This window comes from Plecotus auritus, assembly GCF_963455305.1.
Source record: "Plecotus auritus genome assembly, chromosome: 9".
NCBI lineage: Eukaryota > Metazoa > Chordata > Mammalia > Chiroptera > Vespertilionidae > Plecotus > Plecotus auritus.
In genome coordinates, this window is record NC_137783.1 from 2,168,328 (window position 1) to 2,189,229 (window position 20,902).

At 52.7% G+C, this 20,902-nt stretch overlaps 2 protein-coding genes across 13 annotated transcripts in view; one reads left to right on the top strand and one right to left on the bottom strand.

Annotated features, from left to right (window-relative positions):
- Nucleotides 1-17,641, top strand: part of ZRANB1 (zinc finger RANBP2-type containing 1) — a 31,573-nt gene extending 13,932 nt beyond the window's left edge. The window contains 8 exon segments of the mRNA XM_080688039.1: nucleotides 2,534-2,721; nucleotides 4,545-4,698; nucleotides 6,090-6,161; nucleotides 6,686-6,884; nucleotides 11,989-12,109; nucleotides 13,346-13,475; nucleotides 13,564-13,793; nucleotides 14,606-17,641. Coding sequence (XP_080544165.1) covers nucleotides 2,534-2,721; nucleotides 4,545-4,698; nucleotides 6,090-6,161; nucleotides 6,686-6,884; nucleotides 11,989-12,109; nucleotides 13,346-13,475; nucleotides 13,564-13,793; nucleotides 14,606-14,824 — 1,313 coding nt within the window. The 3' untranslated portion in view covers nucleotides 14,825-17,641.
- A 204-nt stretch (nucleotides 17,642-17,845) lies between these two features.
- Nucleotides 17,846-20,902, bottom strand: part of CTBP2 (C-terminal binding protein 2) — a 104,813-nt gene continuing 101,756 nt past the window's right edge. For all 12 annotated transcript variants that reach the window (XM_080688032.1, XM_080688037.1, XM_080688031.1 and 9 more), the window contains 2 exons: nucleotides 20,733-20,850; nucleotides 17,846-19,184 (listed from right to left, as the gene is read on the bottom strand). In XM_080688032.1, the coding sequence (XP_080544158.1) occupies nucleotides 19,004-19,184; nucleotides 20,733-20,850 (299 nt within the window). In that variant the 3' untranslated portion in view covers nucleotides 17,846-19,003. The remainder of the gene's footprint in view (nucleotides 19,185-20,732; nucleotides 20,851-20,902) is intronic.

A 20,902-nucleotide genomic window follows, 5' to 3' on the forward strand; every position in this document is an offset into this window, starting at 1 on the left:
AGTGTGGGCCAAACCCGTTTGCGCACCATGTGGACAGGGATACCCGCCTGTCAGGAAACAGTCTGAACTTGGTCAGTGGCTCCCCTTGAGCGATGTGTAATAGAATATACCAGAAATGAGGACAGGTCAGTGATTCTCTGGTGAAATTTTATTTGTAAGGAGTTTACTCATCTTTGTAGCTGAAAACTCACCAGTAACCAATGAGCTTTTAATTACGGTTCATGAAGAAAATATATCCCCCAAACATGAGACAATACATTGCTTTTCTTTAAATATTACCTTGTGCCTGTACTTGAACTTGGGTTTTTCATGTTCTGAGAAGCTTGGAGGATTTCCCACTGAGGAACGGAGAGCAGCAGCATCTCTGTTCCTCGCACCCTGGGTCGGGACGCGCAGCCGCTCCTTCAGGCTGCAGAGCTGGGGTGGGGTCGCCGGGAGCTGTGTTGTGCTTGTCGGGTTAGGTTAGGAGCACACGTGTCAGCTCAGGGACACGCAGCTCACCATCGGAAAGTTCTCCCGACGGTTCTGAGCCCCGTATTTGGAGGCAGACAGTGACGTTGTAACCGTGACTCGGAAGCCTCTTGCTCCCTTTGTCTGCTCTTGGGTGTCTGGTCTGTCCCCCCCCCCCCCCCCACGTTGTGCTACTTCGTTTCTAGTTACAGAAATCCTCAGAAACGTGAGAGGAAATGAATCCTAAGCAAGACTGTCCCAGAGATTGTCAGCGGCGAGGCAGCTAAAGGGTGAACACAGGTTTGGAAGGCCTTCCCTTTCTCCAGGCGAGAGAGAGATGGCTGCTTAGCTCTAGGTGCCCGTCGTTGTCTTCCGGACACGAGAACTGCCGTGTGCTGTACACACACACACACACACACACACACACGAGAACTGCCGTGTGCTGTACACACACACACACACACACACACACACACACACACGAGAACTGCCCATGTGCTGTACACACACACACACACACACACACACACACGAGAACTGCCCATGTGCTGTACACACACACACACACGAGAACTGCCCATGTGCTGTACACACACACACACACACACACACGTGCTGTGCGGCCTTCCTCCTGGTCTCCTCAGGGCAGGGATCAGACTTTTTGGTCCTTGGTTTGCTTGCAGAAGTGCTGGGAGCATGTCTGTCACACAAGGAAACGATCCGCACACGCACATGCACACACACACGCACACACACACGCACAGGTGTGCTGAAGCCCTTCATGTTTGGGGTGGGTTCCGGCGTCTGTGGCTTTACAGCGCGGAGGGCCTTCATCTCCGCTGCTGCGCAAACAGTGCCCTCCGGAAGGCGTTCCCGTCGGACGCCATGGCTTCTTCACCGGGAAGTGTATGTGGCGGGAAGGGTCCTTTTCCTGGGGCCGGCTGTGGGTTCCAGGAAGGAAGGGTTTGGCCCCCGCGTTTGAAACTGCCGGCTTCCTCCGGCTGACGGTGCGGTGGGAAAGGGCGTGCTGCGTGGAGGGGTCCTGGTTTGCTGTTTCTCACGTTGCCCAGCGTAGCGCTGTGTGTCACAGGCACCGGGTGATGTGGGAATCGAGTTCTCATTTTAAAGCTTTGTCATTTTAATAACTGTGCCGATGTCACACGCCGAGGACTAGCTCTTATTTATCTAATTCCTAATTCGAGAGAGCAACGGAAGACACTGGAAACGTGCTAAGAGTGCTGTGAATCAGGGTTAGCATCCCCCCCCCCCCATTTTCACTGTCCTGCAGTCTTGGTGCTTTGCTTTGTGCTCAGGCTCTGTGTGGGGGGCATTTGAGGCTCACCAACACCTTTAGCTTGGTCAAGGCTTCGTAGCTGGGGTTCCTGTTTTCACCCCGCGTCAGTGTGTGTTGGGGTCAGTAATGTGGTTCCGTGGAAATGGGAAGCTCTTTACGGATTTGGAAAAGGTGACACCTGTTTTCTCTCTCCGCTTGCTGTTTAATGTTTTGTTTTAGCACATTTCTGTTCAAAATCACCCGCTTCAAGCTTTACTGAAGCTTTAATAATTCTTAATGGGTGTGAGACGGACTTGACTCGAGAGATTCTGAAATCAGGATATTGCCAGCTTGCACTTAACCCCGACACCGGCTGCAATGGCTCTCAATTGCCTCCCAGCTGCCGCAGCGTGGAGGGCGCAGCCTCTGATTTGATTGACCTTTGAAAAGGCAGCGTCAAGGGCCACGGCGCCCGGTGCCACGGAAGCAGCCTGTCTCTGGCTTCCGCAGAGGCGGGCAGGCAGCGCCAGGGCTCCGTGAGGGCTCCTCCTCACGCCCGGTGACCGTCTCCCACCGCCCGCTCTAGGCTGGCCACTCCTCTGACCCCCAGGGGCGTGGTGCAGCGATGGGAGGTAAGTGCCCGTGCCCGGCGGGGCAGTCCGTTCTGGAGAGAGAGCGAAGGGAGGCTCTTGAGGGCACTTAAAGGCTGTGCAGCCTCCAGAGCGCACAGGGAGGTCGGAGTGGACGTGCAGGCTCGTGCTTTCTGAAGGAACCGGAACTGAGCCCTCTCTGTCCTGGTGCCTGTCGTAGGGGTGGTGGAGGGCGACCTAGCTGCCATCGAAGCCTACAAGTCGTCCGGAGGGGACATCGCCCGGCAGCTCTCGGCGGATGAGGTGCGCCTGCTCAACCGGCCTTCTGCCTTCGACGTGGGCTACACGCTGGTGCACCTGGCCATCCGCTTCCAGAGGCAGGACATGCTCGCCATCCTGCTCACGGAGGTGAGTGCAGCATAACCCTCTGTGCAGGGCGGAAACGGTTCTTTTTCCTTTCTGTTCTCTCTCTCGTGTGTGCTTTTGTTCAGTACTGAGTTACATGTGACCTAAAAACTGGGATGCATCTGTTACTCACTCCACTAACAAATCCTTACTGAGTGCCCACCATGTGCCAGGCACTGCTAAGAAAGGGTGTGACTGTGTACACGTTTACGGTACTCACTGAAAAAATCCACACGTACGCGGACCCACGCAGGTCAAACCCGTGTTGTTGAAGGTTCAACCGAATATTGAAATACAGTTGTCACAAGGCTAAATCAAGTTTGTGATATATAAGAAAATGCCTTTTAAATGTAGGCACAAGGTTAGTAAAAATGGGGGATTTAAATTTAATTAAAATTGCTATTCAAGTTCACGGCCCGAAGTTAAGGGCCACTGGCCTAAGGAGATGGTTGAGTCCTGAGGTGGAAGAGGCCAGAGGTGGGGGCAGGGTTCGGGGACATCCATGCTCCAGGGCGCAGGGATGGGGGATGCCTGGAGCCAGTCTCCAGCTGTTTGCAGCATTCCTGTTTCAGTCCAAGTCGTTTTTTGGAAAAATTTCCCCAGGTTTTTAGAAAGGGACTGAAAGCAGATTGGAATAAGCTAACTTTGAATTTACTTTTGGAATCCATTTCAACACCGGGTGTGAAACAGGCAATTCTATTCTGAACATACTTAATATTTGGTTTTATATAATTGTCACTTAAAGATTGGGTTCCTGGAGTTAAGATGTAGTGGGAATTTCATTACATCAGGTGAGTGGGCCCGAATTTTCATGGAGAGTTTCAGAATGACACGACCGGTGGCTGAGTGGGGGATGCAGGGTTTTGAAACGGTTTACTTCCCTTAAGAGCAATTACAGTGGAGTTCCCTGCATATATGACGTAGGTGACATGACCCGCAAAACGGACTCTCTGGGCGGCTTGTTAGAAGATTGGCTCCAGACCCCCTGTGCCTGAGAGCCTCCCTTAGGGGAGCCCGCGGGGTCGTGGCTGCAGTCTGGCCACCCCGGACTCACGCGTGTCCTCCGGTCCGTACTCGGCCTTGACCCAGCATTCTCTGCATGCAAGGGGCCCACCTTCCGTGGGAATCATACCTTCCATCATTTGCTGCTGTTGGCCATTTGAAAGGAGATGCCGGCCTTTCCCGGCCGCTGTGTGCGGGGGCGCACGGCGCCCGCGCTCCTGTTCTCCTGAGGCTGGGCTCCCAGCGTTTGCCCGTCCGCACGTGGAGAAGCCAGACGCTTTGGTAAAAATCCAGGACTATAAAAATGGGGAGGGATTTGAAGTCCGCAGGAACTAACCCTTCAGAAATAGCGTGTTTTCTTCATTCCAGGTCAGGTACTTGAAATAGTCTTAGCAGAGCGGGAGAGGGATGTTGCTGCTTTCCCCCATGAGCTGGATGGAATTCCCGTTTTTAAGAATGTTTTCATTGGGGCGTGATGGTTAGTCTTCTGTAGGTCGTGTACTGTGCTCCCGCCCCTCCTGGGAGAGCCTTCGGGAACAACACCATTTCCGTACGTTTTCATGTGTGCATCTTTGTATATTTCCTTGGGAATAAATTCTTAGGAATTTCCGAGCCAGAGGCTAACTGGCTGTTTTCCTGGAATGATGTACTGAGGCCTCCCTGCACTGGTAAGGAAATGATACCCATACCCATTGCAGTTTCAAATTAAAAAACACAAAGTACCACCTCGAGCTCCTGGCATGCTGGTGAATTCCCGGAAACACTGGTGTCTCCCGGTCCTGCCGGCACGGGAGGTGCAGAGGAACGTGTCTTTTGTGTTGCAGGTGTCCCAGCAGGCAGCCAAGTGCATCCCAGCCATGGTGTGTCCCGAGCTGACGGAGCAGATCCGGCGCGAGATAGCGGCCTCTCTCCACCAGCGGAAGGGGGACTTCGCTTGCTACTTCCTCACCGACCTTGTAACGTTCACGTTGCCGGCAGGTGACCCCTCATTTCCGTGGGAAAAGACGTTTCCACTTACCACAGTAGCTTCTTTAAGGCCTAGGAAGCGTTTCTCTTAGGAAGCTGTTACGTGTGCATCTGAAAGTACTTGACTCTCCTGTTTGTACGGCAGCGGCCAGTGCAGGAGCGACCCGTGACCCTACGGTGGGTTTGGGAGGAGGACAGCCCTGGTGACTGGCTGGCTGCTTTGGGGGCCTCAGATGTTTTAAAAACCTGCCTGGCCCATTTGTTTTTCCCTTTGGTTTTATCTTAAAAATTTTCCTTTGTTTTTCTTCTTTTCACGCCTAATATTTTGAAACTAAGAATCAAGTTGTTTGCCCTAGCCCAGTGGTCGGCAAACTCAGTCAACAGAGTGGCAAACCGCGGCTCGCGAGCTGCAGTTTGCCGACCACTGCCCTAGCCGGTTTGACTCAGTGGATACAGTGTCAGCCTGTGGACTGAAGGGTCCCAGGTTCGATTCCGGCCCAGGGCACATACCCGGGTTGCCGGCTCAATCCCCAATGTGGGGCGTGCAGGAGGCAGCCAGTCAATGATTCTCTCTCATCATTGATGTTTCTATCTCTCTCTTCCTCTCTGAAACCAATAAAAATATACATACAAAAAAAGATCAAGTTGTTTGAATCAAAGATACTGGCATTCTTTTGAAAGGATCATTTACTTTCTTTACTCATTGAATTGATTTCTACTGTAACTTTAAAGCAACTTTGCATTTTTCATTCAGTGGTAATTGGGAAATGCCTTAGATGGTTTTTGTTAGTCGGCATTGAATAAATGCACCAAACACCAAAAGTTTCTGAAGTATCTTCCTTCTTGGTTCTGAGAGTTTTCAGCTTTTATATTCAGATGTGAACAGGAGCATTTACAAATGGTAGGAGATAATAACTAAGCCTTTTTAAAAGAATCTGTTTTTATTGATTTTTTAGAGAGAGAGAAAGGGCGAGGGAGAAAGAGACAGAAACATCAATAATGAGAGAAAACCATTGATTGGCTGCCTCCTGCACGCCCCCTACTGGGGATTGAGCCTGCAACCTGGGCATGAGTCCTGACTAAGAATCAAACCAGTGACCTCTTGGTTCATGGGTCCCTCAACCACTGCCCACACTGGGTCAGGGCTGGGTCAGTAACTCTCTAAGAGGATTCTAAAGTCTGAAAAATTAACAGGCCTGCACAGAGATTGAGAATGTTGGAAGAGAATAAATAAAACTTTGTGTCATTAATTATTCTTATTTGAATATCAGATAGCCTTATTATTTTTTGTCCTTTTATTTCAACTTTATTGAGCTATGATTGACATGAAATGAACAGATATTTAAAGGGGCAGCTTGGATGTGAGCCATATGAAGACTTCCTCAGACGCCTTCTCTTTGCAGATATTGAAGACTTGCCTCCAACAGTCCAGGAAAAGGTGTTTGACGAGGTGCTGGACAGAGACGTGCAGAAAGGTAGGCGTGGCGCCGCGGTGTGGCTGACCTCGCCTCGCTTTCAGGAAGCTCTGTCCTTTGTTTGTGCTTTACGAGGGGCTTGGTTTCGGTAGCTCAGTGTGTGCCACCTTGTTTCATTTTTAACTATAAAGTGTGGAGCCCTGAGGAGGATGCCGTGGGCGCCGTGGAAGCGCGTGTTCTGGTGGTTGTGTTTCCGGGGGAAGTGCACACTCGCCGCTCTTCGCGGGGATCGTGACCAAATCGCGGTGTGAAAGTTGCTGAACTGGCTTTCTGCTTCTTATTCCACACCGACATTAGAAAGTAAATTGTGAAGAATTTAATCCATCAATCAATAACTTAATCTGGAGCCACAAGCGGTTTGGGCTATTCACAGGGTTAATATTTCATCTGACAAACTTATTTAGGTGTTTATTCGTAGCCGACACATAGACCCACCAGCACCTAGAGAAGCAGCTCTTTTCCCCATCGAATGGCCCTGACTCCTGTGGGTGTGAAGTGAACACGCTGTCTCCCTCCCTCATTAGAGCTCGAGGAAGAGTCTCCAATCATAAACTGGTCCCTGGAGCTGGCCACGCGCCTGGACAGCCGGCTCTACGCCCTTTGGAACCGGACGGCGGGAGACTGCCTGCTGGACTCGGTGCTGCAAGCCACCTGGGGCATCTACGACAAGGACTCGGTGCTTCGGAAGGCCCTGCACGACAGCCTGCACGACTGTTCCCACTGGTGGGTGAGCCGCACCTGCTGCCCGCGCCTGCGGGCACTGCCCAGTCCGCGGGGCGGGCGGGGGGGGGGGGGGGGGCGGTGCTGCTTGTCTGGTCCAGGTTCTGTGGACGCTCAGGAAGAGAAAGCTTGGGTTTGGACGGTGAGACACTTCGAACATCTCAGTGTTTTTATGCCTTTTTGCTGAGCTTTAAAGTAGAAATAGCTGAAGTTGTAGGAGCGGCCTCGTACACTAATACGGTCTTTGCTCATGCTTCTAGGTCAGGGGTGGGCAAACTTTTTGACTCGAGGGCCGTAACAAAAGCATGGATGGAGTGTTTGTGAGAACTAATATAAATTCAAAGTAAACATCATTACATAAAAGGGTACGGTCTTTTTTTTTTTTTTATTTCAATAGTTTTATTCATTTCAAACATTTTAACAAGAAGAATGTAAACACTATTATAATTTGAAACTTCAAAAAAGGGAGGAATCATAGCACAATAACATACCTTATATTGAAGATGGCAAAGGCAAAATAAAATTGCCTAACAAAGGAAAGGTACAAATTAAACTTAAATATAATAAAATAATTTAAAACTAAAACAAATAGAAAAGAACAAAATGTGTAAACAGTAAATTAAACATTTTCTTTAGTGCAACTTCCAAATGATGCCCGGGACGTAGATGTAGATGGCAGTGTAGACTGGGTTGAAAGGTTTTTGGTCTTTAAAACATCACCTTCAGTGGGAACAGTGTTGTTGGTCTCCTTTTTAGCTAATGCTCTGATACTGTGCTCTCCAGGGGCGTGTCTCCCCACATCACCACGATAACGTGTCTACGCATTCCCAGGGTGATGTCGGGGGACGCGTCCGCGGGCATTCCAAGGAGCCTCTGGAAGATGGAGAGGCTGTTCCTTCTACTGAATGGGTGGATATAAATACCCCCTCTCAGAAGAAGGAGCTGCGGCCGTGTTTCCCGACGTTGCCATGTTAACACTGCTGCTGGTGAAGGAGCAGAGGGGAGAGCAAGAGAACCCTCCGCTCTTTCGGCTCCGCGGGCCGGATAGAACAGCCAAACGGGCCGGATCCGGCCTGCGGGCTGTAGTTTGCCCACGGCTGTTCTAGGTGGTGGTGATTTGTTCACCTTTAGAAGATAGTTGACATTGTTTTGTGAGTTCTTTTTCTTCCTGAGGCGCAGGTGGTTTTGGGACCAGGTTTTTCGTGTTGCAGTACAGCATCTGATAAAATCCAGGCCTATGCTGGCCCTGGAGGCTCACCCACTGAGGGTCAGGCCTGTTTCTGAGTCAGGAGTTGGGTCTTTACATTGATGTGACTTGGGCCATTTTCTGGGATTTGCACACGCAGTTATAAATGAGAAAGCAGGCTGGGAGAGGCTGAATCAGACTTCATTGTCGAAGGCCGGAATAGCGGGGCCATTTAAAATGTGTTCCAGTCCCCTCCCTCAGTGTCAGCACGGGCTTTTCCCCTTGCACCCAGTGGCATGCCGACACAGCAGTGATAACGGCCCTCGCCAAACCACTTCCTTGCCTTCGTGTCTTTGCACACTTGCTGAGCACGCACTTCCGGTGTGAGTCTGGCCGGTGTGCGGGGCGGTGTGGAGTCCGGTAGCCTCAACCCCACGAGAGGCTTTGTCGTCTTCCGCTGCGGGCGTCTCGGTGCCGCAGCCCGGCAGGCGGACAGTGAGCAGGGGCACTCGCTGAGGGCCGCACTCTCTCCAGTTAGAACGCAGGAGCAGCGCTAAGCGTCCCGAGCTGAGTCACAGCGGGAGCCTAACGCGACGCGGGACCCACCTGCAGGCCGGGACCAGCCCCCTGTGCTGAGGGGCGGGACAGCTACCGGAGGCGTGTCCTTGAGGACATGGTTCTCACTTGGCCTTCACTTACGTCTTTGCTGATTGATGCTCTTTCTGTAGCTCGGAGCTTCTGATTTGTACATAGGTTTTCTCTCTAAAGAACTTTTGGCATTTCGTGTGAGGCAGGAGTATGGCAACAAATTCTTTCCGGTTTTGTCTGAGAAAGTCTCTAGTTCCTCCCTTTGGAAGGAAAATTTCACGGGATGAATTCTAAGTGGTGTTTTTTTCTCCAAACTTTAAAAATCTTTCACTCCATTTTCTTGTTTGCAAGCGTTCTGAGGGTGAGCGGGAAGTAATGACCTCTTTGCCCCTGGAGGCGGTTTCGGGGCGCTGTGGTTGGTAGGTCTGCCTCGGAGCTTTCGTTCAGGGACTCCTCTCTAACTTCCTGTAGTGTGAATGCGATAGGCCTCCTTCAACTTTGCTGGCATTTTTCCTCCTTGGTGTTTTCTTAGCCTCGTGGACTCGTGGTGTGGTCTGACATTAGTTTGGGGGACTTCTCAGTCATTAGGGTCTCAAATATTTCTTCTGGCCCCCCCCCCCCCCCCAATTATTTCCATGAGGCTGCAGATTACATTTCCTGTAGCCCTCAGTTGTTTGGAATTCTCTTTTTCTTCTCTCCAGTTATGTCCTCTTTCTTTCCCGTTCTGGAAGTTTCTGTTGTCATGCCCTCTAGCTGAGGGCGTCTCTCCTCAGCTGGGCGATCCGCCGACAGGCCCCTCGGAGGCATTCTTCATTTCTGTCGGGGGTTTCTCATCTCTAGCATTTCTTTTAGGTACTGGCCTAGGATTTCCATCTGTTTACATTGCCATCTGTTCCTGCGTGCTGGCCCTGTTATCCATTAGAGCCCTCAGCATATGCATCATAGTTCTAAATTTTAAAAGTAACGTTTGAAAGTATCATTCCTCTGTTTTGTCTAAGAACGTTGCAGTTCTAGCTTTTGCATTTAGAGTTTCTGATCTGTTCGGAGCTACTTCTTACGGGAGGTGTGAGGCCATAAAACCTTGAACTTTGCCTGTGGATGTTGGTTGTCCCAGGGTCATTGAGGGAAGGAAGAGATTCTGTTTTCCCATTTAATTGCCCTGGACTTTCGTTGACCATTATCTGACCACGGAAGTCCAGGTTGTCTGAGCTGTCTCCTCCTGCTGACCTGTCTGAGGAGGAGGCCTCGTGGCAAGTTCCGATGTCCCGCTCCCGCCGTGTTCCTGTGCTCTTCGTTCTGCATTCTTGTTGCTGTTCGGAGTCCTTTGGGTTTCCATGTAAATGTTAGGGTCCATATTACCAATTTCTGCAAATCCTCCCTGGGACTTGGATCGTGACTGCCTGACCCCGTGGGTGGAGTGGCGGAGCATCGTCAGGTTGACGGCGTTGAGTCCGTGGACTGGAGTGGATTTCTGAACGTTGGGCCAAACTCGCATTGCTGTCCCACTGTCTTCATCCGGGACTTAGTTGGGTGGTCTGTCCTACCGAGCTGGTAGTTTCAGAGTTCACGTCTTTGTGCTGTGGGCATGATGATTGACTAGCTTATTTTTTAAAGGACATGTTTTTTGAACTTTCTTGTCCTTCATTCTTCTTTGAGGAGTTTTGAATACCCCATCATCATTTAACTTCATGCAGATTTAGTGATCTCATTTATAAGATGATTCTAGGACCTAACCAATTAACTTCCAACTGTGCGCATCTTTTGGTTTGTAGCAACTTCCTGTTTTTGAAATTTCTCCTTGAACTTTTCAAAGCAATGTATTGGTTATTGGTGATTCAAACATACGTTTGCATTTCTTAGGTATTTTAAAAGGGGGATATCCATATTTTATTTTTAAGACACTTGTCATTTAAACTTACACTCCTGGTACAAACCCACCTTGATTACCTGGAGTAGAGAATTCTTTCTAACCAACCAAGAGTCAGAACCTGTCCCATCTGCTTCGGGTGTTTTAGAAAATCTAAGCTACAGGCACTTCCTGTCCAGAGTCCCCAGGCAGCGCCTGTGGAGACACGGTGACCCTGCTGCACTGACCCGCTGTGTGTGCACTGATGTTTTCTCTGTCACCTGGAATTCACACACACAAGAATGACCTGGGTTTGTAGCTCTTTACTAGAGGCCCAGTGCATGAATGCGTGCACCAGTGGTGCCCCTCGGCCTGGCCTGTGGCATTGGGCCGAAACGGGCTCTCTGACATCCCTGGATTGTGAGAGGGCGCAGGCCAGGCCGAGGGGCCCCACCGGTGCATGATCGGGGCCAGGGAGGGTTGTGGGAGGTCGGCCAGCTGGAGAGGGACCATGGGAGGGCTCCAGGGCGTGTCCGGCCCATCTCGCTCAGTCCCGATCGGCCAGACCCCAGCAGCAAGCTAACCTACCGGTTGGAGTGTCTACCCCCTGGTGGTCAGGGCACATCATAGCGAGCAGTTGCGTGGCCTTAGAACGTTAGCATATTATGCTTTGATGGGTTGAACGGACCACTGGACGACCAGACACGTAGCATATTAGGCTTTTATTATATAGGATGAGAGAGAAAGGTGACGGGACAGGTTAAACGTCTGTCTCTACTTCAGAGGTCTTTGCTGGCTCGTTTTGTAAGACAGTGAATCACAATTTTGACATAATTATATCTTGTTTTGCTTAATTTTATACTTGATATAAAGAACAATAGAAGTTGTTTTTAGTAATTCAGTCTACCAATGACCCAGTTTGATTTTCAATCTTAATTTATTAGGCTGAAGTATTTAGGGGGGCATTATATATAAAGAAGGAATTGTTTCTGTAGATAATCATAGAGAAATAATTCTGTTTAGTGCAAGAAATCTCAAAGCAGTGGCTTTGATACTCCCAGGAACACGAGGCTGTCTCCAGCCCGTTGTTAGTGACCAGGCACGAATGCCGTGCACGCAGGGAGAAAGACATGTCTGATTGGATTCCGCGTCTCGGATGACTTTGAGTGTTTTTTTGGTTTGTTTTTGTTTTTTAATTTGTAGACCAGTAGTAGACAATTGAAATGAACTGTTCTCATCACTAATGTTGGAAATCTTGGTGAAGATTTGGAGGGTAATGAGCCAAATTATGTCTGAGATGTGTTAAAAGATGGCTGCTAGCAGAGTGGAAGCATTGTTAATGTGAAAATCCATTGCAGGCCCGGTACAAGGAATAAAAGGGGTGGGTGACCTTTCCACTCGAGATGCTCAGAAACGACGTTCAGTGACGGTGGACAGTAAACGTTCTGTTTACAGAGGCTGGTCTTTCACTGTCTTGTCTGTTGCAGGTTTTACACGCGCTGGAAAGACTGGGAGTCGTGGTACTCCCAGAGCTTCGGCTTGCACTTCTCCCTGAGGGAGGAACAGTGGCAGGAAGACTGGGCCTTCATACTCTCCCTCGCCAGCCAGGTACGCAGCGGCGGTGCACGCTGCCTGTGGGCATCGGCCGTGCCGCCTGGACCCCGGATGCTCATGCGCGAGTCCCCGCTGCTCACTGACTCTGGCCATAGGCGCCCCGCGGCAGAGCAGTGACAGCTTCCCACTGAGGGGTGCAGTCTGTCCAGTGGAGTCGGGCTGGGGTGACTAAGCACTGCGTGTGTGTGTGTGTGTGTAAGCACTGTGTGTGTGTAAGCACTGTGTGTGTGTAAGCACTGTGTGTGTGTAAGCACTGTGTGTGTGTAAGCACTGTGTGTGTGAGCACTGCGTGTGTGTGAGCACTGCGTGTGTGTGAGCACTGCGTGTGTGTGAGCACTGCGTGTGTGTGAGCACTGTGTGTGTGTGTAAGCACTGCGTGTGTGTAAGCACTGTGTGTGTGTGAGCACTGCGTGTGTGTGAGCACTGCGTGTGTGTAAGCACTGTGTGTGTGTGTAAGCACTGCGTGTGTGTAAGCACTGTGTGTGTGTAAGCACTGCGTGTGTGTAAGCACTGCGTGTGCATTCAGATTGCTTTTCACTTGGGTTTCGCCTCAGAGAGGCGGCTCTGTGCCTGTCGTCCACACCTGCTGGTGAGCTCCCATCCTGTGTCTGAGGGGACTTCACCCGGGTCACGGGCTGGCAGTGGCACGCTTATGCTGAGCTCTCTGGCCCTGAGGGTCAAGTTGAGATCTTGCTAAGCTCCCAGGGACGGGCCACAGAGAAGGTGCCCCAGACAAGAGTCATTTCCTAGCAGCTGGGGGGCGGACGGTTAGGGGTGAGTTGTAGGAGTGGCTGTTCTACGTCTGCGACGGGGCCTCCTGAGAACGTGTTGTCAGAGCCGTCGTTGGGGAAGGTGGGCCCGGGGTGTGTTCACAGTGAGCGATGCTGCCAGTTTGTAGGACGTGGCAGCACGCCTTTCCCCGAGGCCCTTGTGGCCGCACTTCTGTGGGAACTGAACGGCAGGCAGTTGGAACCAGTGCCCCCGGCTGTGGCATCTCGGTCCTGGGTGCTGGCAGGCCTGTTGGACTCGGGGGGGACGGCCAGGGATGCCTACGCAGACTGGGCTGTGGGAGGAACCCGGTGCTGCTTCAGCTGGACAGACGGGTTTTAAAGAGACGCGTTGGCATCGAGGGAGTGTGTCGGAGGCGGGTCGCATTGTGGTTTAGTCGGTGCCCAGGGTGTGGTGATCAGTGTTTTAAAGAGAAATGACTCTTCGTTTTGTTTTGCGCAGCCTGGAGCAAGCCTGGAGCAGACACACATCTTCGTGCTTGCACACATTCTTAGGCGCCCAATCATAGTTTATGGGGTGAAGTACTATAAGAGCTTCCGGGGAGAGACGCTAGGGTACACTCGGTTTCAAGGTGAGCGTGGTCAGCGGGAGGGCTTGTCCGCGGGGAGCGGTGCCGCCGCAGCCACATCCCGCACATCGGTGACTCTCTCTCCTCCCAGGTGTGTATTTGCCTTTGTTGTGGGAACAGAGTTTTTGCTGGAAAAGCCCGATTGCTCTGGGCTATACGAGGGGCCACTTCTCTGCTCTGGTTGCCATGGAAAACGATGGCTACGGTACCCGCGGCGCTGGTGCTAACCTGAACACCGACGACGACGTCACCATCACCTTCCTGCCTCTGGTGGACAGCGAGAGGAAGTTACTCCACGTGCACTTCCTCTCCGCTCAGGAGGTAAGCAGCCCTGCCCTTCCGGCCACCGAACGTGGGGCGCCGGGACATTGGGACTGTGGCTGTGATTGCCGCTTTCTGGATGCTGGCCAGAGCTGCCCTGCAGGGTGTGCTGTGTGGGGACAGCGTGGAGCGAGGATGGGAGCCCCTGCCCTCCCTCGGGCAGGGTGAGGGGACCAGGCGGTGCACGGGGGACACGGGGTTTCTGACTTACGAAGGTGGTGAGGGAGGGCGTCATGAGGAAGTGACCCCGAGACGGGAGCGGGAGGAGCGGGGCAGGAAGAGGGCGGCTCAGCGTGGCCGCGAAGCTGTGGCCTTGACTCGGGAAGCGGCGACGCCAGTGGCCAGTCTGCCCGAGGAGGCTGCTCCGTGGACACGAGCGCGCAGGGCAGTGGCGTGGGCAGGACCCAGGCCGGAGACCCGGCCGGTCCAGGGAGAAGGTGGTGGAGACCAGGCCGGAGGGGGAGGGGGACGCCCGCGCACGCAGCCGTGTTCACTTCGTGCTGACGGGGACGAGGCTCCCGGTGCCGCGTCAGTGCCGGGCCTGTGCCGGGAGCCATGGCCCTTTGGCCTCTGCTCGGCAGGGTCAGTTCCTTAGACGACGGTGGCCATCGCGTGGGTCACCAGGGGCTTTTCCCTCGCCGTGTCGGCGCGTGCCCCTGCCGCCGTCCTTCCCAGTGGCCACGGGGCTGGGCTCTAACTGGAAACGGGTGAGGCTGAAACCGTGTGAGCAGGGAGCTGCTTTGGCCTTCCGGTTGGGAACCAGCGCGAGTCTGACCTCTGCGTTGCCTCCCTTTCTCCCTGTCGCTCTGAAGCTGGGCAACGAGGAGCAGCAGGAAAGACTGCTCCGCGAGTGGCTGGACTGCTGTGTGACCGACGGGGGCGTGCTGGTGGCCATGCAGAAAAGCTCGCGGCGGCGCAGCCACCCCCTGGTCACGCACATGGTCGAGAAGTGGCTTGACCGCTACCGGCAGATCCGGCCTTGCACATCCCTGTCTGACGGAGAGGAAGACGAAGACGACGAAGACGAATGAACAGCAGGGAGCGGGAGACCAAGGTATCGGCTCTGTGGTGACCCCCAGGGAGTGTGGTGCTCCAGGCAGAGGCATGGCATGGGACCGAGCGACCGCAGGACCTGCCTGGAGGGCTCTGACCCACACCCAGTGGAGGTGGCGCATCTGCCGAGCGAGGACAGCACTTCGCTCGGACGCAGTCTGTAAAAACCAGTTTCATTCAGACGGCGCTCTGCCTTTCCCGTCGTAACCTGTCTATAAACGTAGCGCATGTGGTTGTGTAAGAACTTGTGTAATAGGAACAGCCGTACCAGCATCTCCACGTCCCCGAGGAGTTTTCAGCATGGGCACCTCCACAAGCACAGGCACAGGACTTTGTTCCTTTGAGATGTTTTCTAAGTAGAACCTGGCACCCCCTCCATCTTAAAAGACCCCTTTCCATCGAGCCTCACTCGAGCTCCTTAGAGATTGCAAACTTTTTGTACAAATTGTCCACAGCAAAACATAAAAATAAAACACTTATTTTATTAATAATTTAGTTCCTGTTGTGCCCAATAAACCCGATCTTTAAGGAACAAACTACGAGGAAAGTAAGAATTTTATTGACGCACGTGGACGCTGTTCCCTTGTTTGGGTTCCTCTCGTTTCGTGTGCTGTTAGTTTTGTCCTGTTGTTGCTGACCTGCCCCGTTCAGTATTTGGTATTTATTTGTTTGGAGAGCGCCCTCAACGAGGGTGCTTCTGCCAGATGCCAGGCGCCATCCCCGTGAGCGGCTCTTCCCGGACGCAGGCAGGGGCGCGCTCACGCCTGCCCACTGGACGCAGTGGACAGCGTGTGCTCCAGCCCCTGGAGGCTCGGGTATCGTCAGCTCTGCTTGAAGCAAACTGTGTCAGAAGGCATGCCTTTGCCTCGGCTACGTGGGAATATCAGTTCAGCACAGAATAAAGATTTAAAACGCAGTAATTAAGGTGGTCAGTGCGTTGTCTTAATGAGTTTCGCAGTGGGTAGCCCAAGAGCCATTCTTATTTAAAGTTAAAACTATGATCTCAGGTAAGAAAGACATCCTGTAAGGAGTATTTGACCGCTTCAGGTGCCCATCCATCAGATGGGTCAGGATCTCAGACCATCTCGGGCACAGTGTCCTGACCGGTAGACGGTTAATGTGACAGAGAATTCAGAAAGCAGCCCCATAGCGCGCACACACACACGTTTTCCTTCCTTTTGATGAAAAGGCTGTGAAAACCTTGGAATATTTGTTTCTTTTCATCTAAGTTCTGGTTATGATGGCATCAGGATGTGCGTGAGCTTGAACACTAAAGCCAGGAGCATGTCCGGGGCTGGTGTGATTGGTGATTCAGCTCTTTGCCCCTCTGTGCCCAGGACAAAAGGACCCCTTGCTGTATGCCAACGTGACTCCATATAAACAAATTGTGCTATCCTATATAATAAAGAGGTAATATGCAAACTGACCATCACTCCAACACAAGATGGCCGGCAGGGGAGGGCAGTTGTGGGTGATCAGGCCTATAGGGGAGTGGTTAAGGGGTGATCAGGCTGGCAGGCGAGTGGTTGGGGAGCCACAGTCCTGGATTGTGAGAGGGATCTCCGACTGCCCGTTTAGTCAGACATCCCTCGAGGGGTCCCAGATTAGAGACAGTGTAGGCTGGGCTGAGGGACACCCCCTCCACACACCCCCTCCCCTCCCCCCCATGCATGAATTTCGTGTACCGGGCCTCTAGTGTTACAATAAAGGTGAACATACTGTTCCAAGTGGTTAACCTTTTTTACAAACTGACTTTTTTTAGCAGCTGACACACTCTCCCATATGAACAAGGCTTCAGTGGGCAGAGACCCTGGTGCAGTTGCTGTGGGCAAAGTGCTCTCCCAATCGAAGGAGCAAAGCGATGCCTGGGGTGAAATGAAAGCACCTGGCTGTCACGGTTGACCCTGCAGCCGCGCTGCCCAGAGGATCCAGCCCAGGCATAGCCAGCGTGCCGTGGTCTGCGGGTGCTGCTTCCCGAGGTGCCTGTCCGCCTGTGTGATCAGCACAGCGCCCCTCACGGTGGGAAAGGACTACAGGGCCCAGGCCCCGGGTTCCAGTGGCCTCCCAGCAGGTTGGCTGGAAAGGCCAGCATTTTGGGGGAGTCAGTGCCATGTTAAGCTCTTTTTTCCCAAGAGAGTATGTCATTCTTCCCCGAAGTGTGTGTTTGTGTGTGTGTGTGTGGCCGGGACCGCTGTGCGTGTGTCTGTTGGTTGACTGTGGCTCTTCCCCGGGAGGACACGGGGAGTGGCTTCGCTCTAATGGAGACGCAGGCTCACAGGGAATGGACCTGCCTTTGTGCTCGACTTGGGCTCCTTGTGCCTGCGTGCCCAGGCCCGATCTGTGAAGGGAGTTCTGCCGGCCCCAGCGGCCGGGCTTGCTCTGCCCTGCCCCCCATCGCCTGCCTCTGCCGGGGGTCCTGGGACTGACCGTGAGCTGCTGCTCCTGGACCTCTGCCCTTGCGAGGTGGTTTCCACGTGACTGACCACGGAGGGCGGCGCTGGGGCTGCACCTGAAAACCAGCCAGGAGGCTGCTGCTGCTTAAAGGGGAAGGGGCTGAGGAAGGGGCTCCAGGAGTGTGGGACCTGGAAGTGTGGGCGCTTGCAGATGCCACCAGCACAAAGGGGGGAGTGGTTACAGTCATAACATAAGGAATGGCTGGTGTTAACTATTTTGCAACGTTTCTTTGTAAATAGCGCGTAAGAACAGAATTTTGAGATTCACTTTCCTTCCTGCGTCAATGCTTGAGCCAGGTGATTTTGCTTTTGGGTAAATTAAAATCAAAACTCTCAAACTTGACCAATTTTGTTTCTTGAATTGATGTAGTTCTAACCCAGTTTCATCTTAAGAATGGAGTGATTGACACTCACACGCTCTCACACGCGGTCACTGAGGGGTTCTGTGAGGTGGTGCTTTCCAATCACACGCTCTCACACGCGGTCACTGTCAGCCCTCTGGAGTCTGGTGGTGCAGGAGGCAGGTCGAAGGCCCTGGAACATCTCAAGCAGAATTTTATCACTTTTTATTGAAAACTGCACCGAACGCTAAATGTCCACCTTTACAAGAAACAATACAGTAACGTAACTCACACTAAAACAAAACATTTCTGATAGCCATTATTTTTCTGTTTGGGACAGTTTTAAAGGTTTTTGTCACAAAAACAGGAATGTACCTATACAAAGGCTCAAAATAGGCCATCTTTTAAACAAAAAGGCAATGATTCACAAAAGACTATGAATATAACATGTAGCTAGTTGATACAAATCTAATAGGATTTGTTAAAATCAGTCACATCTAATAACACACCTGAAGTGTTCTTGTATAAAATACCACGTGAAGAAAAGAAGGTTTTATCAATGTCTAAAAAAGGGGGTTTGTTCATAGACAATCTGACAAGTTACCATAAAAAGTGTTTCCTGAGACATAAGGAAATGCAACGTTTTTCTCCTTGAACCTTTCAGCTCAAGACTTCCACTCAATAAAATAGCTGAGGATCTGAACTGAGAAAATATATTTGAGTACAAACAGCTTGTGAAACTTAATACTTTTTTTTTTCTTTTTTTGCATCATTAGAGGGTATTCCGTAACTCACAACCACTCGCCCACTCAGTATGCAGTTCGGGCGGGAGACTTCTGTCCAGGAGCGACGGTCTTCGTCCGTGCGTGCAGCGAGCTGTCTGACCCAGGCAAACAGTTTCTCCCGGTTTCGTAGTAATGCAACCTTCCTATTAGCAAAGAGGTGACCAGCCCCGAGGACCGAAGGGACGAGAGTCACAGGACGGGGACTGCCTCTGAATATTTTTTATTTTGATGTTTGGAACTCTTGACGCAACCTTCTATACAGCCAGGTGTCCAGGACCTGCTGTGCCCCAAGGGCTGATAAAGGAAAAAGGTCTATTCTTTGTGATTTGATGCACAGATGAAGAACTTGAACACACAATGACGGAAGTTGGTCGTTAATCAATCACGTCCCAGTCTTTCCGGGCCGCCCTCCGCGTCTGTTTTCCCACGTCTCGGCTTCCAGCTCTTGTGGTTTTAACACTGATGTCAGTGGTGCGTGTGCCCAGCATCAGTTACAAGACGGTCCCATTCCTCTCCTCTCAGCTCGTCTGCTGTCCACTGTCTGTTGGTCCCAGGTTCCTGACCGTGCTCCTCCTCCGCTATTGCTCATTGGGGTGCTCTCGATTGTCCCCGTGTTTGCTGGGCTGGTTGGGAGAGGGTGCTTGGGAAGGGTGCGCCACCGTGGGCAGGTTGTGCGTCACGGGGATGCCTCCGGGGATGATCCCTTCCATGGCAGCAGGAAGCCCCCCCGGGGCCACGCCCACGATGCCCGGCGGGTATCTAAGGCGCACAGAGAAGGGCAGGTAAGTCCAGGGCAGGAAATGCCACGCGCTGGGCTCCGCCTACTTCCGGTCTCTCTTATGGGATGATCTGTCAGCCTGCCTACCCCCCAAGCAAGGAGGAACCCGTGTAAAAACTCAAACACTGACGTAAGTCATGAGCAACAAGGCCTATTTTTTCTAATCAAAACACGGGCGCTGCTTTTGTTGCTCAGAAGACGGCGTCCCCGCCCCGCCCCGCCCCCTGCTGTGTGCGGCTCTGCCCTCCGTGCGGGGATCCTGCACAAGACAACCCCCTGCAGACGGCGTGGAGTCCTCTAACTCAATGTGGCCGCCGGGCTGCCGGCGTGTGACAGGCAGAGCAGCGGGCACGTGCCGGCAGCACGCGTAGTGTGAGCACGTGAGGCATTTAGCCTCCAGAACGGGGCGGAGGGTTCATACGCACAGAGCCCAGTGTCAGACTTGGGGGCAGCCACTAGACCAGCGGTCGCCAACCAGTGGTCCGTGAGGTCCAAAAGGTTGGCGACGCTGATTTAGAATTCTTGTTGCCACTCCTCTGCACTGGCTTTCTCCCTGCAGGAGCCGCTCCCCCCGGGCCAGGGCTTTTCAGTGTTGACATGGGAGGTCCCCGAGGGCGCAGGAGGACTGGCCCGGGGGCTGTGAGCGAGTGAAGCTCAGCTGTGCTGCTGGGGACCAAGGTCTGTGTAAGGATGAGCTGTGCTGCTGGGGACCAAGGTCTGTGTAAGGATCAGCTGTGCTCCTGGGGACCAAGGTCTGTGTAAGGATCAGCTGTGCTCCTGGGGACCAAGGTCTGTGTAAGGATCAGCTGTGCTCCTGGGGACCAAGGTCTGTGTAAGGATCAGCTGTGCTCCTGGGGACCAAGGTCTGTGTAAGGATCAGCTGTGCTGCTGGGGACCAAGGTCTGTGTAAGAATCAGCTGTGCTGCTGGGGACCAAGGTCTGTGTGAGGATCAGCTGTGCTGCTGGGGACCAAGGTCTGTGTGAGGATCAGCTGTGCTGCTGGGGACCAAGGTCTGTGTAAGGATCAGCTGTGCTGCTGGGGACCAAGGTCTGTGTAAAGGAATGATGGGGCCAGGGCTGCTTACTCCGCCGCTCCCCCCCAAGCACAGGGCAGGTCCAGTACCGCGTGTTCCGTGTCCTTCTGGGGCTAAGGCTGCAGCGCCTCCTTTATGGGGAGGACCTGCTCCCTGGAATCAGGCGTGATGGAGGAAGGGGAGTCTGGGAAACCCCTGCTTGTGTCCCCTGCATCGACTTAAGTCACTGTGGACCCACTCTCCCTGGTCTCTGGCCAGAAAAGCAAAACCACTAGCAGGCTCAGTCTCCCTGGAGACCTGGCTGTGAAGGGGCTTCAGAATGAAGGGGGGACTCCTCGCCCGTGCTCGGGCCCCTGGGCGGCCACTCCTCCTGCCCCTTTAGAAAAGGAACTCGGTTCTAGGCTGGACCCGGAGGCCTGGGAGGAATGGGGCCGGAGGAGATCCCTCAGCCCGGACTGGGTGAGCTGCCGTGTCCCGTGCCGCCCGCAGCCTCACCTGTAAGTGGCACCGTTGAGCTCTGGATGAATTGCTTGCTGGTCTATTACTGACCAAGGAGCCGTTGTAACAAAGAATTCTTTGTTCACGCAGTTCCGTAAGCTTTCTGGGATGCGACCTGGAACGAGATGGTTAAACGTTAGACTCAGTAGCGGCTTCCGGGGAACAGC